The 19,660-nt window shown below is 45.9% G+C and overlaps 1 protein-coding gene across 1 annotated transcript in view; it reads right to left on the bottom strand.

Annotated features, from left to right (window-relative positions):
* Window positions 1-17,211, bottom strand: part of FDX1 (ferredoxin 1) — a 59,498-nt gene extending 42,287 nt beyond the window's left edge. The window contains exon 1 of the mRNA XM_082244941.1: window positions 17,013-17,211. Coding sequence (XP_082101067.1) covers window positions 17,013-17,140 — 128 coding nt within the window. The 5' untranslated portion in view covers window positions 17,141-17,211. The remainder of the gene's footprint in view (window positions 1-17,012) is intronic.
* Window positions 17,212-19,660: the final 2,449 nt, after the last annotated feature.

The raw sequence follows: 19,660 nt of genomic DNA, 5'->3' as shown, positions 1-19,660 counted from the left end.
GTCAGTCGATTGTCAAATTCTGGGAAAGGGGGGTGTAATAGTAGCAGTAAGGGGGGGGGGGGGGGGGAGTAGAAGATTTGACTAGATACAACCTTTACCCTGCCAATATAAGCTCCATTCACCTCATGTGTGGATGGAGGAATCCGCTGGTTGAACGTAAAAACTAACCATGTGTGGCCAGCCTTCGGGTCCGATATGAAACATGGCCACATTCCCAGCTCCCTACCTTCACACGCATCCCCCCCCCCCCGTATTTTTAATTTTGGCATGGCTCCACAGAAAGCCTCATCATCCACTGAGCTGACAAAACGGCATTGGGTGGTGTTCTCGGGATACATCACTTCCAGTCAGCTGGAAAGTAAACTGCTGTTTCAATATACATGCCGATTGTTGTTCTAGGATGTAAATCGCAATAAAATTGCTTATTTAAAAAACAATTACTACACTATTTCCTCTCCCTCTTCACTCTAATATGCTGTCAATGCAGTTTTAGTACAGCTTCATCTACTAATAAATGGATGTCAGTGACTTGATTATTTACATTTTAATAAATTCCACATTATACAAAAACATCTAAGATTATCAATACTTTATTCTAAATTCTCATACCTGGAATAAAAATTTCTCCCTGTAACCCCACCTCCTCTCCCCCAATACTCTGCATATTTTTTCATCTATTTCCCTCCTCTTTTCATCCTCTCCTCCCCTCCCTCCCATCATGTCAGAGTACTTCTTTGTGCTTTTAATCTTTATCCAGCCTTTCCAGATACTTACTAATTTTTCCATAATGACATCTCTTCCATATGCTATATAAAATTCTACCCTTTAACCCAGGGCTCAAAATTTCTAGTCCTGAGCTACTAGCCTTAAGGGTTACTCGCCACCAGTTGCCCCACCTAACCCCTACCCTGCCCCGCCCCTAAACGAGCCCTCTCCCTTCCCTCCCTGAGGCAAACCCAACTTGGTCTGTATGTATCCACTCCGGCAATAATCCCTTCAGTCTAGTGGCTAATACTTCAGCATATAGCTTTGTATCGGCATTCAATAGGATATTGGTCTATAACTGGCACATTGCGTTATATCCTTATCTTCTTTTGGTATCAACGTAATATAAGCCAGCAGTGATTCTTTCCTCATTTCTGTCCCTTCATCTAGAGAATTCCAATAAGAACCTAATCTTGGGACTAATTGATCTTTTAACTTTTTGTAATAAATTACAGAGAAACCATCTGGCGCTGGACTCTTTCCTAAAGCGGTCTCCTTTAATGCTATTAAAACTTCTCTCTGTGATATGTAGTCATTTTTCCTCCCTTAATTTAGGTAATTTGGAGTAAGCTTGTATCTTTTCCTCTCTTTCCAATTCTGTTATTTGTTCCTTGGTTGATCTTCCTGAATATAGAGCACTATAGAAATTCTGGAATACGCTTACAATATCTGGTGTAGAGCACACCAGTTCCCCCAAGCTATTTTTGATTTTTTTCTATACAATTTATCGACTTTTTGTTCTTAGAATTCTTGCTAAATACTTTGCAGATTTATTCCCCAATGGATATCTTTCTTTACTCATTCTGTTAAATGTTCACCTTGTTTTCTGTTCCATTAGTGTATTTAACGTATCTGTTTTTTAACACTATCAAATGCTGTATGTTCTCTTTTCCTTTTTTATGCTTTTGTTCCAACTCATGCAGTTCCTTCAATATTTTAATCAGCCTCTCTTTTTCTGAGTCCCTATTGATAACAGAATGCTCTGAATATAGGCCTTAGGAGCGTCAAATATCATGGCCTCTGATATTCCCGGGGTCTTATTTAAATACAAAATATTTTTCTAGTTCTTTTATTATTCCTTCTATCTCCTTATCTTGGATTAATGTCTCATTTATTCTCCAGATATTTGCCCTATTCTGTACCTCTTATCTCCAATTCCATTGTCACCAGTGCATGGTCAGATAGACTGATTGCTTCAATAGATGATGTTCTACGCACTGTTTCCAGTAGTCTGTGTTTAATATGTAATCCAGTCATGAATATGACCCATGCACAGGGGAGTAGAACGTATAGTCTCACTCTAGGGAACAGGTGTCAAACACAAGGCCCGCGGGCCGAATGCGGCCCCCCGGTCCATTTCATGTGGCCCTCGCACCTCTCCTGCAGCTGCGGCACTCCCCTTGTCTCTGCCCCCACCTTGTCTCTGTAATCGACAGCAGAGAGGACAGAACTCCTTTGCCAGATCCTGCACTCCTCTGTGCAGCTGTAGAAAGGCTATTTGCCCCCCCCCCCCCAGGACATGGGGTGCTCTGGACATCTAATCCTACAGATATAACCGGCCCTTTGAGGGAAACCATAATGCTGATGCAGCCCATGATGAAATGGAGTTTGACACCCCTGCTCTAGGGTGTTGAATTCTCCAACTAACTAGTGGTTGACATTGATATAACATGTTTTTGATTAACCCAAGTTGATTTGCTTCACTTCTCCGAGCATGGGACAAAATATCAAGCTTTGATCCACATTGAAATTAAAAATCGCCTGCTACTAACACTTTACCAGTTTTAAAGTCCATTCATTTTCCCAAGACCTGTCTTACATAGACCATGGGATTTTTATTGGGACAGTATACATTTGCCAGCATATACTGGTATAATTTCGTATAATTTCCCTCTCAAAAACAAGCATCTACCTTCCGGATCTACCATTCTTAAATTATCATAAATCTTATACGATACCTATTGCCATTCCCTTCACTCTTTTCATTGTTGAATCCCCATAATACCATGTTGGATATTAATTGGAGTATAAATTAAATTTTTGCATGTACTATGCGTCTCTCTTGTAAGAAAACTACATTTGCGGAATAATGTTAAATTTCCTTGAGGATCTTCTATCTTTTGACCAGGAAACCTTTACACATACATACACACACACACACACACACACACACTATATTAGGAACTTGATTTTGGTCATAATATCCATCACTCTTCCTTCCGCTTCCCTCCTTCCCAACCAAGGGCCATAACAACCCACATTGAGAAAAAGGGGAGACAAGCAAAACAGAGGAAAAAAAAAAGGGTGCAGGAGGAAGAGGAGAAACGAGCTTATCCCAGAAACTTATCAATCCAGCTCCCCCTCCCACCCTCTCCCCCCATTCCGCACCCCTCCCTCTTCCACCTTCTGGCTTTCTGGATTGATAGTGGTCCTGGGCACCTCACCCCACCACCAATTTTTCTACCAAGGAGGTAAGACTGCCCACGTATGCCCTCTGGGCCTTCGCCTTCGAGTACTCGAGGTTTGAGCTCAAGTGAGCACCAAGGGCCCGAGTACACTGTCATTTTATCTTTCATTCCTTCCGTTTTTTCTCTAGCCTGTACCTGCTGTGTCTAATCGATCTTAGCTCCACACTTAGCACTAACTTCCTTATCTTTTCTATTACCCCCATTCACTCTTACTGCCTAGTATTCTCACTTAAACACAAGTTCTTTGACATATAGGGGCCATCCCCCCCATTGGTCTCTAATGTCCTTTATTTCTTCTTTTTTTTTTGCCATTGTTTCGCTTCTGCCGGTATTTCCTTTCTTGTGGTTTCTGACCATCCTGGAAGGGAATCTGCTCCCCTCCATCTGGCCAGAGCGGAGGGCAGTTGGGTGTGAAAGGGCAGCTGGTCTGGCCCATAGAGCTGTGTGGGCTGTGTCCGCTTTGCATAAGCAGAGCAGATATGGACTGGACTGGTCAACCCCAGAACCGCTCTGCTCAGTGGGGGAGGGGGGGGGAGGAGGATTTAGCAAGAAGATCTCCTACTGAGAAAACCGGAGTTAAAAATTACTCTGAACCCTGTTAGAAAGGGGTCTTTAGGATTTAGAGGTTGAGGTCCTGGACCTTGATTTGCACTTTACCTAAAGACAATCATTTTAAAGGGCACATTCACACAGGACTACCACTGTTTTTATTGGTGCTAATTTATATCTGTATGGTGTGTTGGCCAAAAAGTTTTGGATGCATGGACACAAGTCAAATAACCTACGATGGGAAAAAAAAAGCGCAACTCAAACTTAACGTATATGCTCAATGCATTTAAATCAGAACAAAAAAATAAAGCCTAAAGGGGGAAAAAAAAAAAAAAGACAAAACCAGCACAAAGTTATCATTACTGTAATGCATAGGAAAGGAGGAAATTTCCTGTAAAAATGTAAACAATGAATAGATTTCATTTCAGCCGGAAGCAGCTCAGTGATAAAAAAATAAAGCATGTATGCCATGTTCTGTCTAAATGTCTGACTGTACTTGTACAAAGAAACTGTTTATGGCCGATAAAAAAAAAAAAAAAAAAAAAAAAAAAAAAAAAAAAGGTTGAAAGAAAGACAAAGGTCTGATCATCACAATGCGCCAGTGTCACAGTATCAGAGTTCACAGTACTCAGTACACTCTTATCTGTACAGCCAGTGTGGGGAGGAAGATCATAACACACTCCAGTACTGCTGGCAGTAAACCTGCGGGGCCCTGAGCTCAGCTTGTGTTAAAAAATAAATAATAAGGGAGGCCCCTATGTTCCTAACATGGAATCTTGCTGGCAGACAATCCTGTGAAGGATTAAGAAGTAGGCCACACTGCATGCCAACTCCTATGCACATGTGAGTGTGCCCTATAGGCAACATATCCACTGTTGTAGACATACACTATATTACCAAAAGTATTAGGACGCCTCCCTTTACACACACATGAACTTTAATGGCATCCCAGTCTTAGTCCGTAGGGATCAATATTGAGTTGGCCCACCCTTTGCAGCTATACAACAGTTCAAACACTTCTGGGAAGACTGTCTATGAGGTTCAAAAGTGTACATATGGGAATGTTTGACCATTCTTCCAGAAGCGCATTTGTGAGGTCAGGCACTGATGTTGGATGAGAAGGCCTGGTTCACAGTCTCTGCTCTAATTCATCCCAAAGGTGTTCCGTCAGGTTGAGGTCAGTAGGCCAATCAAGTTCCTCCACCCCAAAATCTCATATCCATCTTTATGGACCTTGCTTTGTGCACTAGTCCAAATCATTTGGTTGGGGGGGGGGGGGGGGAATGCTAGGGTGGGGTTGTTTTCCAGGGGTTGGGCTTGGCCCCTTAGTTCCAGTGAAGGGAACTCTTAAGGCATCAGCATGCCAAGACATTTTGGACAATTTCACGCTCTCAACTTTGTGTGAACAGTTTGGGGATGGCCCCTTCCTGTTCCAACAAGACTGCTCACCAGTGCACAAAGCAAGGTCCCTAAAGATGAGGGAATTTGGGGTGCAGGTACTGGACTGCTCAGCACAGAGTCCTGACCTCAAGCCGATAGAAAATCTTTGGGATGAATTACAGCGGAGACTGTGAGTCAGGCCTTCTTGTCCAACATCAGTGCCTGACCTCACAAATGGGCTTCTGGAAGAATTAGTCTATGGGAATGTTTGACCTCTCCTAAACCTTGTGGACAGCCTTCCCAGAAGGGTTGAAGCTGTTATAGCTGCAAGGGGTAGGCCAACTCCATATTGAACACTACGGACTACGACTGAGATGCCAATAATGTTCATGTGCGTGTAAAGGCAGGTGTGTCAATACTTTTGGTAATCTAGTGTATCTACTAACCTAATCAGAGTGCAAGTGATCAGCTGTACCATCAATGAGAAAAATCAGGTCTATTGCCTAGCAAGGCAGACCCATGTTGTGTGGCAGAGCTGTGTAAACTCAGAACTGGATGAAAATAAATACAAATCCCTTTGCAGGTAAAACTGCCCCATATACTAAAATGTGTATTCACCTCTTTGCCTGAGTTCAGCTTTAAAGCAGAACTCCAGCTTTTGATAAACTTTACATGGTTCTTTAGGGCCATCTTGGCCAAATTGAAAGATATCCCTCACTAACATGTGAGGCCGCTGGGTATAAATGTATATAACTGCGGCTTCCTTACATCATACCGCACTGTGTTCCGGGTTCGAACTGAGACCTTCCAGTCTCATACCCAGAACACAGCAGAGTCTTCTGATTGGCGCTCAAGAATTCAAAGAAAGCGATGTAGCATCTAGCAATGAATACAAAGCTTGCTCTGATTGGCCGAGTCAGAGGTTGTGACATAATCAGCCCGCCTCTCTGACTGCCAGAGGAAGCTTGTACTCATTGCTAGAATACATCTATTAGTGCCGATTAGATATACTGTGTTCCGGGTATGAGACTGGAAGGTATCAGCTCGAACCTGGAACAAAGCGCGATATGCTGTAGGTAGCCGCAGCTATATACAGTTTATATCGCACATCCAGCGGCCTCACATGTTAGTGAGGGACATAGTTCATTTGGGCCAACTTGACCCAAACAAACGATGTAAGGGTTATCAAAAGCTGGAGTTTAACTTTAAAGTGGAGTTTGTTAACCACCGCCGCACGACTATTTACGTCGGCGGTCAGCCCCTCACAGGCAGAGTGACGTAGGGATACGTCGGTAGCCTGTGAGGGTCTAGGGAGCGAGCGCGCCGCCGGTCACTCGCGATTGTCGGGTGGAGAGGGAGAACGGCAGGCGGCTGATGTAAACAAGCCACCTGTCATTCTCCCCTGTGTAGAAACAGTGATAGTACGGTTCTATGTAGGACTGTTGATCATTATTCCTACACCTCAAGCCACAGCCAATCACAGTTAGAATCACGCCCCTAGGGATACACATAACCCCTCCCTCTCAAAAAAAAAAAAAAAAAGTTAACCCCTTCACTGCCAGTGTAATTTTACAGTAACAGTGCATATGTATAGCACTGATTACTGTAGAAATGTCACTGGTAAACCCAAAAGTGTCAAAAATGTCAGTCAAGGGTCTGATCTGTCCGCTGCAATGTCGCAGTCCCGCAAAAAAAAAAAAAAAAATTGCAGATTGCCGCCATTACGCGTTTAAAAAAAAAACCAAAAAATGACAAAAATCTTTCCCTTTGTTAGTAAACGCAATAACTTTTGCGCAAACCAATCAAAATACACTTTTTGCGATTTTTTTTAACCAAACATATGGTAAAAAAAAAAATTGGCCCAAAATGTTAAAAAATTTTGATTTTTACTTTTTTTTGGGGGGGAATTTCATATAAAAAAAATGTGAAAAGTATTATTTTTGCAAAATTGACGCCGTTTTTTTGATTATAGCGCAAAAAGTAAAAATCGCACAGGTGATCAAATACCGCCAAAAGAAAGCTCTGTTTGTGGGAAATAAAGGACGTCAAATTCGTTTAGGTACAGCGTCGCACGACCGCGTAATTGTCCGTTAAAGTCACACAGTGCCGAATCGCAAAATAGGCCCTGGTCAGGAAGGGGGTAAAATCTTCCGTGGCTTAAGTGGTTAAATTTGGTCATATCATGACCAGATCTTCTCCACATGGGGTCATTGGATATCGAGAAGGATCAGACTACAAAAATGGTTTGGCCTTATGCTTATACATGCATATATTTTAATATAGGGCTCAGTAGAGTTCAATGCCTGTTTTTTTTTCTTTGTTCCTGTTGGACTCATTGCTTTTGTACCTTTGAAAACTTGGGGGGGGGGATGTTTAGTCAGATGTGGCCATATTCACACAGGGAATGCAGGCAGATTCTCAGCTGGGCATGCTGTGAGCTGTAGCGCCACACAAATTGCACAAGTTTACAGCTCATCACATCTGTCATGCAGAACTACAAGTGACAGAATCAGCTGTAGTCACACAGGCGTACTACAGAGTACACCCGTGTGAGGGCCCTGAAAAAGAAGGTGGTGGCACACCAATGTGCAAACCGCATACGTCTTATTTGCTCACTGCATAACCTCTTGCCGACCGCCGCAAGTACATATACTGCGGCGGTCAGCCCCGGCCAGGCAAAGTGATGTACCGGTACGTCACTAGCCTGTCACTGGCTTGTGAGCCAATAGCGGGCGAGAGTGTGCCCGCTGAGGCGCGCGCCCGCCCCGCCTCGTTCCCTAAGTCCTAAGTCAGTGCGTGTGACCGGCGGACCCGATGTCCGCCGGTCACTCGCGATCGTTCGCCGGGAAGGGAGAAAGGCAGGCGGCTAATGTAAACAAGCCACCTGTCATTCTCCCCTGTGTAAAAATGGAGATCAGACGGTTCTACTATGTAGGACCGTTGATCTCTGTTTTTACACTAGTAGCCATGTCCAATCACAGTTAGAAACACGCCCCTAGGACACACTTAATCCCTCCCTCTCCAATACAGTTAACCCCTTCCCTGCCAGTGTCATTTTTACAGTAACAGTGCATATGTATAGCACTGATTACTGTAGTAATGTCACTGGTAACCCCAAAAGTGTCAAAAATGTCAGTCAAGGGTCCGATCTGTCCGCCGCAATGTCGCAGTCCTGCAAAAAAAAAAAAAAAAAAAACGCAGATCGCCGCCATTATGCGTTAAAAAAAAACACCAAAAATGACAAAAATCTTTCCCTTTGTTAGTAAACGCAATAACTTTTGCGCAAACCAATCAAAATACGCTTTTTGCAATTTTTTTTACCAAACATATGTAGCAGAAAACAAATTGGCCGAAAATGTTAAAACATTTTGATTTTTACATTTTTTTGGGGGAATTTCATATAAATAAATGTGAAAAATATTGTTATTTTTGCAAAATTGTCGCTCTTTTTTTGTTTATAGCGCATGATAAAAAAAAAAAAAAAAAAAAAAAAAAAAAAAAAAAAAAAAAAAAAAAAAAAAAAAAATCGCACAGGTGATCAAATACCACCAAAAGAAAGCTCCGTTTGTGGGAAAAAAAGGACGTCAAATTCGTTTAGGTACAGCGTCGCACGACCGTGCAATTGTCCGTTAAAGTCATGCAGTAAAAAAAAAAAAAAAACCCTGGTCAGGAAGGGGGTAAAATCTTCCGGGGCTTAAGTGGATAAAGGTAAAAAAAGAATACACGGCTCTTGGAACATCAGAAACATTTCACGCTCCTTTAGTGCTTAGTTATTACCAGAGGGCCCGTACAGGAATGCAGAGGTGTTCCATATATCCCCGTGCAGATTTTCCTACCCATGTCAGTTGGAATGCAGTGGCTGCGTTGACAGCTGTGTGGGAGCACGGCCTGAGTACAGACACTGCGTTCAAGGCTGTGCACCTGCTGCCATATTGCTCTCAAACTGGGTGCAGCCCCCGAGTCCATGCAGACACTGCATTCCAACTGATATGAATAGGACTGCCTACAAACAGTTACCATATAAGTGCCCTGCAAATCAGAAGCTGGTTGGACATGCTGGGTGATGGGTTTCTAGTACATAACTAGAGAGAGAAGCTTGTTTATCACAGCTAGAGAGCGATAAAGGAGGATTGTCTGTTTATTACAGTTAGAGGAAAAAAAAAAAAAAGAGAGAAAGAGGATAGCCTGTTTATAACAGCAAATAAGATGAGGTCTCATCTAGATAAAGCAAGCTTAAGTTTAAAGGATAAATCCATCTTTATGAAAAAAAATCCACGCGCACATTAAAGAATAAAAATTTGCATTCATTTTATTTTTTCCCCACAGGAGCCTGCAGAGCATTGCACCCAGGATCAGTGGATTGTGGGTACAATGTCAGCATCTTGAGGACAATGCCTACTGTCTCTGTACCTCTGTACAAGCTGTCAGTTTCAGAGGTGTAAATAGACTGGGACTGTGCTGATCAGCAAGCTCGCAGTCCATTGAAACTACAAATCTGTGTGCCATGGTGGAAGATGGGACTTGTAGTTTGTTTATTCATAGATCTTTGTGATTGAATGAATGATACGGCTTTGCAGGCAGAGCCAAATTTTAAATGTGACAGCGTCTGCAGGGGAGAGGAACCTCGGCCTGTCACAAAAGAAAGGGGGTCTGCTTGAACATGTTACATCCTCACTACGGGTGGAATGTTCAATAGGTGAACCCATCTTAAAGAGGTTGTAAACTCAATTTTCTTTTTTTTTTTTTTTTACAAGCTGAAAGAGAAACACATAATGAGCTAGTATGCATCGCATACTAGCTCATTATGAAATACTTACCTTAGAATGAGCCCCCGCCGTGCCGTCCGCTCACCTGTATGACGGGAGACATGTCCAGACGCCCGTTTTCCGGGATCGCGGCATCGGCCATTTGATTGGCCGGAGCCGCGGTGACGTCACTCCCGCGCGCGGGAGCCGACAGTCAGGGCACGGGGCTCTGAAGAAACGGCACCAGCGGCCGTTCCTTCAGAGCGCATGCGCCAGTGACGTCACTGGCTGCATGTAAGGTAAATATCTCCTAAACGGTGCATGTTTAGTTGATAATTACAGTACCTATAGGTAAGCCTTATCATAGGCTTACCTATAGGTACAAGTGTCAGAGGAGGGTTTACTTCATCTTTAACTAAAATGTAGAGGAGGAGGATAGAATTTTTAGTTCTGCAGACTCAGAAAGCCATAACAGGTCACATCTCTGAAAAAGAACTACAGGTGAACATGGCAGACATCAGCTGTGCTGTGAGAATATGGGGTGGCTCTAATATTACTTGTCTAGATATTCGATGCACTTTTATTACTCTCAGTATTCTACAGAATGAATATCCTATGATGATATGAACACCCATATAATCCTATAGATCTGGTCTAAGCTACCACTTAACTGATCATATGAACCTGTTCAAACCGGTCTAACTGGCAACAATTATTTGGAGCTTAAATATTTTACACTGTTTTGTACAGAAGGCATGCAGATCTAATCACATGAGGGTTACATAATCTGATTAAGGAGCGAGATCAGACTGTAACCTATGTATATTGTGCAGCACATGTGTACTATACAAACCTATTTCTGAGAAAGGATTTGCCATCTATAATCTGCCTATTAAAGTTTACAATTCCCCTGTTCTTCAAATGCACTCAATGTTATAATACTTCATCCGATTCCTAACCAAGCCCTTAAACTACTGAGAAAAGTCTCTCTACAAATGCGGTTTACAGTATTCTTGGTGGGCTCATGTGCAAAAAACCATCATGGACTGTGGGAAATGTAGATGTCATTTGGAAATCAAAGGTCCAGAGTCTGGAGGAAGAGTGGAGGGCACAGAATCCAAGTTACATGAAGATTCCACAGTCAGTCATGATTTGGGGAGCCATGTCATCTGCTGGTGTTGGTCCAATTATCAAGTCCAAAGTCAGTGCAGCCTTTTACTATGAACCTCTAGAGCACTTCATGCTTCCCTCTGCTGACCAGCTTTATGGAGATGCCGATTTCATTTTCCAGCAGGACTTGGCACCTGCCCACACTGCCAAATGTACCAATACAGGTGGTCCCTGTGTTCCAAACAAGATAGGGACTGTAAGTTTGTTCTGAAGTCTAATTTGTATGCAAGTCGGAACAGGAACATTTTTTAAATGCAGCCCCAGCCAAAATATTTTTTTAGATAGCATGGGGAAGGGTAACACCCCTCTTCCATTTGTTTTTCTGTCTGTACCCCCCGTTCAGAAGATTTCACCTCACTTTCTGTCCCTATGACAATTGGATTTTGAAAATTTTGGGTTGTCGTGGAAACAAGGATTAGTGATAAAGCTTCAGTGGAGACACCTTTTTCCCATAACAACTCTTACAGGAATGAATTTCCCTTCCTAGGAGTAGATTTCTCCTCACTTCCTGTTGTCGCCTTCCATTTGTAAGTAGGAGTCGTTTAAGTCAGATGTTTGTAACCTGGGGACCGCCTGTACCTGGTTTAATGATCATGGTATCTTTGTGATAGGGCTGGGCGATAAAACGATACCGATATGTATCGTGATAGTCACGTGATCGATAGCAATAAAAAAATTGAACGATAAAACGTTCAATATTAGAACTTGAAAGTACTATGTTTTTTTTCGCCTTTTTCCGCTTGTGCAGCCAGCCCCCGCGTAACTACACACACCCTGGGGCTCCAGCCAGCTCGTAGTCCGCCGCACAGGAACCGAACTCCCCAGTAACGGACCACCGCCGCGCCTGCATGTGACGTCAGCTGCGGGCGGTGCGTCTGTACAGGGGCTGCGGCGCGCTGTGATAGGTACAGAGAACTCCCCGGCCTGGATGTGACGTCAGTCAGCTGCCGGGAGAGGAAGCGGGCGGTGTGTCTGTACAGGCCAGGGGCTGTGATAGGATAGGTACTATCCTATCACAGCCCCTGGCCTGTACAGACGCACCGCCCGTTTCCTCTCCCGGCAGCTGACGTCACATCCAGGCGCAGCGGTGGTCCGTCATAGTCAGACACACATATACAGCGCTTCTCCTCCTCAGTCCTCCGTCTTAAGAACTGAGGGGATTATGATCAGAGGAAGGTTAAGTTTAAAATAAAAATGTTTAAATGTAACATTTTTCTCCTGGTCCTTATTTTAAATGGGTAATAAAAAAATATCAATAATTATCGATATCGACCGATATGAAACACTGATATCGTGATACAGTTTTCAGCCATATCGCCCAGCCCTACTTTGTGATTGATTGGCCAGCAAACTCACCTGACCTAAACCCCATAGAGAATCTGTAGGGTATTGTCAAAAAGGATGATGAGAGACACCAGACCCAACAATGCAGACAAGATGAAGGCTGCTATCAAAGCAACCGGGGCTTCCATAACACCTCAGCAGTGCCACAGGCTAATCACCTCCATGCCACACCGCATTGATGCAGTAATTCATGTAAAAGGAGCCCTGACCAAGTATTGAGTTCATACTTTTCAGTAAGCCAACAATTCTGTATTAAAAATTATTTTTTTTGTTAATTGGTCTTATGTAATATTCTCATTTTCTGAGATACTGAATTTGGGGGTTTTCACTACCTGTAATCATAACCATGATCATCAAAATTAAAAGAAATGCTTGAAATATATCACTCTGTGAGGTAACACATCTATATAAAATAAATGAGTTTTACTTTTTAAATTGAATAACTGAAATACAATTACCTTTTTGATGATATTCTAATTTTATGGGATGCACCTGCATTCATATAAAAAGTACAAAGCTTTAGATCATTAAAAAGGAATTATATAAAATAAAAAAGACTTTGGGTCCTTTCACACTGTCCACATCCGCCGGCGAACTGCGTTCTGCTTAGCGGGGATCGATCCGCAGATCCCCACTGAGCAGACGGACGGCAGCTCCATCTCTACTCTGTGTGCGGAGATGGAGCTATCAGATCCCTGATGTCCTCTTTGGGGGAATCGGATGAGAACGGACCGCCTGTCTGTTCTCATCCGATCCGCTGGACAGATGGAAAATAGGGTTTCCATCCATCCAGATTTCACGGACAGGATCGGATCGGATAGATGTCTCCGCTGACATACGCTGCACCATAGGGATGCATGGAGCATCCGATCAGGTCCGCCTAAAAAAAGTGACAGGAGGATCTGATCGTTCGTGTGAAAGGACCCTTAGGCCTCATTCACATGGGTGCCCACACAGGGTGGAGAAATGCTTCTTGTACCCCCATGCAGGCAGTCCCATTCATGTCAATTGTGACACATCCGCTGCTCCCAATTTATCTGAGAGGTTGCAGATGTGGCTTTTGGAACACAGTATGAGTTTTGGGGGAGGGGGCGGTGACACCACCACTGTCAGATTGGGACGAGTCACTCTGCGTGTAATACATCTATATAAAATAAATGAGGAGTTTCAGTTTTTGAATTGAATGACTGAAATAAATTAATTTTTTGATATTCTAATTTATTAGATGTACCTGTATAGTTGTAATTCTTCGGCACCTCAAAAGTCCACTCTTAGGTGTCTCCAATCAAGTTTGGGATGTGGTATTGATAGATGGCTGGACGAGCAGCTAGTTTTTTTTTTTTTTTTTTCGCACAACACAACACCTTCATTGGTATATTTACCAGAACAAAAGTCAGCCAATAAGAAAGACTTTCATACACCAGGGGTCTCAACCTGGTGGCCCTCCAGCTGTTCCAGGACCACAATTCCCATGAAGCATTGCAAGGCTGACAGTTACAAGCATGACTCCCATAGGCAGAGGCATGATGGGACTTTTAGTTCGGCTACAGCTGGAGGGCCAACAGTTTGAGACCCCTGCCATACACTCACCCCACACTTATTTGAATTGAGTTTCTTGAAGTGCTCGAACACTCAGCATATAGTTTCCCATTCCATTGTATGGAGCTTGCACTCACCTGGGTGCCGTGTCACTTGAAGCTTGAAAAAGTCCAAAAAAAAAAAAAAAAAAGGAAAAAGAAAAGCGCCAAAATCTCCTGAAAACACTAGAGAAGTGCAAATGGAGGTGACCTGCACAGCGATCTCTGAGAACCCAGAGAAGGAAGGACAGAGATCTCTTCAGGGACTGATCATCATTACTACCATCTGCTGTACTGACAGCTCTATCACCAACATGTGACACAGACACACTGAGGAACCTGAACTGTATACAAGGAAGGAGGACATAGAGGAACCATAGCTGTATACATCAGCCTGATCCCTCATATACACCAATCAGTCATCACATTATGACCACCCACTATAACTCATTGAGGCCTGGACTCCACCAGACCTCTGAAAGTATGCTGGGGTATCTGGCACCAAGACATCAGTAGATGTTTTTAGGTCCTGTCAGTTGCAAGGTGGGGATCTCCGTGGATCAGACTTGTTTTTCCAGCACATCCCACAGATGCTTTATTCGAGATCTTGAGAATCTGGAGGCCAAGTCAATACCTCCACAAACCAACCATTCTTGAATTCTTCAGAGCAAACCACCTTCTTCCATTACTCCTGAGGTCCAGTTGTGATGCTCACGTGCCCATTGTAGGTACGGGACAGCATGGGCACCCTGACCACTCTGCAGATACATAGCCCCATACATAAACAAACTGATGCGCTGTGTGTTCTAACATAGTATCGATATTCCTCATCACACACTTTACTGGATAAGGCTTTGGTAAAAACAGGTGCTGCAAAAACAACTGGAAACATCACAGAACAAATGCATATATTCACCAGCACACCGCAGATCTCCCAAACGCCAGCACTCCACAGATCGCCCAAGCGCCAGCACTCCACAGATCGCCCAAACGCCAGCACTCCACAGATCGCCCAAACGCCAGCACTCCACAGATCGCCCAAACGCCAGCACTCCACAGATCGCCCAAACGCCAGCACTCCACAGATCGCCCAAACGCCAGCACTCCACAGATCGCCCATCGCCAGCACTCCACAGATCGCCCAAACGCCAGCACTCCACAGATCGCCCAAACGCCAGCACTCCACAGATCGCCCAAACGCCAGCACTCCACAGATCGCCCAAACGCCAGCACTCCACAGATCGCCCAAACGCCAGCACTCCACAGATCGCCCAAACGCCAGCACTCCACAGATCGCCCAAACGCCAGCACTCCACAGATCGCCCAAACGCCAGCACTCCACAGATCGCCCAAACGCCAGCACACCACAGATCGCCCAAACGCCAGCACACCACAGATCGCCCAAACGCCAGCACACCACAGATCGCCCAAACGCCAGCACACCACAGATCGCCCAAACGCCAGCACACCACAGATCGCCCAAACGCCAGCACTCCACAGATCGCCCAAACGCCAGCACACCACAGATCGCCCATCGCCAGCGCCCAGCGCTCCACAGATCGCCCAGCGCTCCACAGATCGCCCATCGCTCCACAGATCGCCCATCGCTCCACAGATCGCCCATCGCCAGCGCTCCACAGATCGCCCATCGCCAGCGCTCCACAGATCGCCCATCGCCAGCGCTCCACAGATCGCCCATCGCCAGCGCTCCACAGATCGCCCATCGCCAGCGCTCCACAGATCGCCCAAACGCCAGCACTCCACAGATCGCCCATCGCCAGCACTCCACAGATCGCCCAAACGCCAGCACTCCACAGATCGCCCAAACGCCAGCACTCCACAGATCGCCCAAACGCCAGCACTCCACAGATCGCCCAAACGCCAGCACTCCACAGATCGCCCAAACGCCAGCACTCCACAGATCGCCCAAACGCCAGCACTCCACAGATCGCCCAAACGCCAGCACTCCACAGATCGCCCAAACGCCAGCACACCACAGATCGCCCAAACGCCAGCACACCACAGATCGCCCAAACGCCAGCACACCACAGATCGCCCAAACGCCAGCACACCACAGATCGCCCAAACGCCAGCACTCCACAGATCGCCCAAACGCCAGCACACCACAGATCGCCCATCGCCAGCGCCCAGCGCTCCACAGATCGCCCAGCGCTCCACAGATCGCCCATCGCTCCACAGATCGCCCAGCGCTCCACAGATCGCCCATCGCCAGCGCTCCACAGATCGCCCATCGCCAGCGCTCCACAGATCGCCCATCGCCAGCGCTCCACAGATCGCCCATCGCCAGCGCTCCACAGATCGCCCATCGCCAGCGCTCCACAGATCGCCCATCGCCAGCGCTCCACAGATCGCCCATCGCCAGCGCTCCACAGATCGCCCAAACGCCAGCACACCGCAGATCACCAGCTTGATGAAGGGGTGCTGCGTGGCTCTGAAATGTTGCACTTCTGTGATCATTCTTCAATGAAGATTTGGACGTAATTGACGATCCCTGGTGTGCTGCTAATTATGTGCATTTTCCGAGACCTTTCTTGGCCCCCCGGGTCCATCAATGAGCCTAAACCACCCATGACCCAGTTGCTGGTCCAATGGATTTTCCTTCCTTGGACCACTTTTGGCCGATCCTGACCTCTGCAGACTGGGAATATCCCACAAGAGCTGCAGTATTGGAGTTGCTCGGACCCAATCCTCTACCCATCACAACCAATCCCTTGTCACACTCACATCCCTACACTTCCCATTTTTTCCTGCTTTCATTACCTCAACTTCAGAGAAAACATGTTCACTTACTGCTAACAGATCCCACAAACTTTCAGATGCCATTGGAAAGAGATAATTAATAGTATTCACCTTCCCTGTCAGTGGTCATAATGTTATGGCTGATCACACTGACACAGGTCAGAGCAGCCCGCATTACTCCCCACACACTGACAGGAGCCCCCAACACCACACACAATAGAGGTCACTCAGGGGCCCCCCTGCGGGACACTTACCTGTACAGGCGGGCCGCCCTGGGCTCCAGCCAGCTCCTAGTCCGCTGCACACCGCACAGCCAGGCCCGGGAACCGGCCACAACACATCGAGAACTCCCCAGTAACCGGACCACCGCCGCCGCTGCCATCTCTGCTCAGAGTGTACGAGGAACGATCCAATCAGCGGCCACCGCCAGGAATGGATGTGACGTCAGCGGCCGGGAGAGGAAGCGGGTACTCGTGGCGGAAGTGACGTCTATGGTTGAATTATTCGGCAGTACACCGGAACTTACATAGGTGGGTTGAGCTAGTGCTACTGATCGCCACTCCCGCTACAGTACATAGCAGTGACCAAACAATTCATCCAGAGGCTGTGACTGGAAATTGCTTAGACTACCCAGCAACAAGTCCCAGGGAGGTAGTGAAGAGCAGGGCAGCCTTATGAGGGTGCAGCTAGGACATTCACCCAGGAGACAACTCAAGTGGTTTCATTATAGCCGTATCGAGCTTTGTGCTGTCAGGCGGTGGTTGTTCGGTCCTATTCAACCGGTAGGGGCGGTGTGTCGGTTGTGTGCAGACAGATAGGTGGACAAATAAAGTTGAATGTCGGGTTTTCTGTGGCTGTGTGCACCAGACAGGTATGGGGGGGATCTGAGGATATGATTGCTGTTTTAGCAGGAGGTCCCATGCCATTAATCCTCCTGACCCCCCCATAAAACAGAGAAAACATGCAGGGGGAGGTGCTGTAGAAGCACAGGGCTCAGCATGTCATCATCACAGCCTAACAGTCAACCTTTTATATTATTGTATTCTAGATAGAGTGGAGAGAAGTCTGTCTGGTCCTTACTTCCTATCACGTGATCCCACCAGACGGAGATTCCTGTACTGTGACTGGAGGAAGACTTCACCTCACTTCCTGTTTCTGTGACACCACTGGAAGAAGTCTTCCCCTCACTTTGTATTTCTGTGATACCAATGGAAAGAGTTTTCCCATCAATTCCTTTCCATGTGAGCCACTGGAGGGAGACTTCCTGTTTTTGTGACACCACTGGAAGGAGACCCCCCCCCCCCCCCAATTCCTGACCCTGGCACAGAAACAGCCATAAAAACATTGTCAAAGGATCAACCCCTGCCTTGCTGTACTTCGATTGTGTTCTTGTCTGTGTCCCCATGTAATTATTTCTTATCTCATCTCCTGTAGTATGTCTGCAGTCTCTGACGATCTCCTGTAGTATGTCTGCAGTCTCTGACGATCTCCTGTAGTATGTCTGCAGTCTCTGACGATCTCCTGTAGTATGTCTGCAGTCTCTGACGATCTCCTGTAGTATGTCTGCAGTCTCTGACGATCTCCTGTAGTATGTCTGCAGTCTCTGACGATCTCCTGTAGTATGTCTGCAGTCTCTGACGATCTCCTGTAGTATGTCTGCAGTCTCTGACGATCTCCTGTAGTATGTCTGCAGTCTCTGACCATCTCCTGTAGTATGTCTGCAGTCTCTGACCATCTCCTGTAGTATGTCTGCAGTCTCTGACCATCTCCTGTATCATGTCTGCAGTCTCTGACCATCTCCTGTAGTATGTCTGCAGTCTCTGACCATCTCCTGTAGTATGTCTGCAGTCTCTGACGATCTCCTGTAGTATGTCTGCAGTCTCTGACCATCTCCTGTAGTAGGTCTGCAGTCTCTGACCATCTCCTGTAGTAGGTCTGCAGTCTCTGACCATCTCCTGTAGTATGTCTGTAGTCTCCGACTATCTCCTGTAGTATGTCTGTAGTCTCCGACTATCTCCTGTAGTATGCCTGCAGTCTGACGATCTCCTGTAGTATGTCTGCAGTCTCTGACCATCTCCTGTAGTATGTCTGCAGTCTCTGACCATCTCCTGTAGTATGTCTGCAGTCTCTGACCATCTCCTGTAGTATGTCTGTAGTCTCCGACTATCTCCTGTAGTATGCCTGCAGTCTGACGATCTCCTGTAGTATGTCTGCAGTCTCTGACCATCTCCTGTAGTATGTCTGCAGTCTCTGACCATCTCCTGTAGTATGTCTGCAGTCTCCGACTATCTCCTGTAGTATGTCTGCAGTCTCCGACTATCTCCTGTAGTATGTCTGCAGTCTCCGACTATCTCCTGTAGTATGCCTGCAGTCTGACGATCTCCTGTAGTATGTCTGCAGTCTCTGACCATCTCCTGTAGTATGTCTGCAGTCTCTGACCATCTCCTGTAGTATGTCTGCAGTCTCTGACCATCTCCTGTAGTATGTCTGCAGTCTCTGACCATCTCCTGTAGTATGTCTGCAGTCTCTGACCATCTCCTGTAGTATGTCTGCAGTCTCTGACCATCTCCTGTAGTATGTCTGCAGTCTCTGACCATCTCCTGTAGTATGTCTGCAGTCTCTGACCATCTCCTGTAGTATGTCTGCAGTCTCTGACCATCTCCTGTAGTATGTCTGCAGTCTCTGACCATCTCCTGTAGTATGTCTGTAGTCTCCGACTATCTCCTGTAGTATGCCTGCAGTCTCCGACTATCTCCTGTAGTATGTCTGCAGTCTCCGACTATCTCCTGTAGTATGTCTGCAGTCTCTGACCATCTCCTGTAGTATGTCTGCAGTCTCTGACCATCTCCTGTAGTATGTCTGCAGTCTCTGACCATCTCCTGTAGTATGCCTGCAGTCTCTG

Source organism: Pelophylax lessonae, assembly GCF_965119305.1.
Source record: "Pelophylax lessonae genome assembly, chromosome: 2".
Classification (NCBI taxonomy): domain Eukaryota; kingdom Metazoa; phylum Chordata; class Amphibia; order Anura; family Ranidae; genus Pelophylax; species Pelophylax lessonae.
Note: the sequence above shows the minus strand (reverse complement) of the source record. Positions and strands in the feature narration are given on the sequence as shown.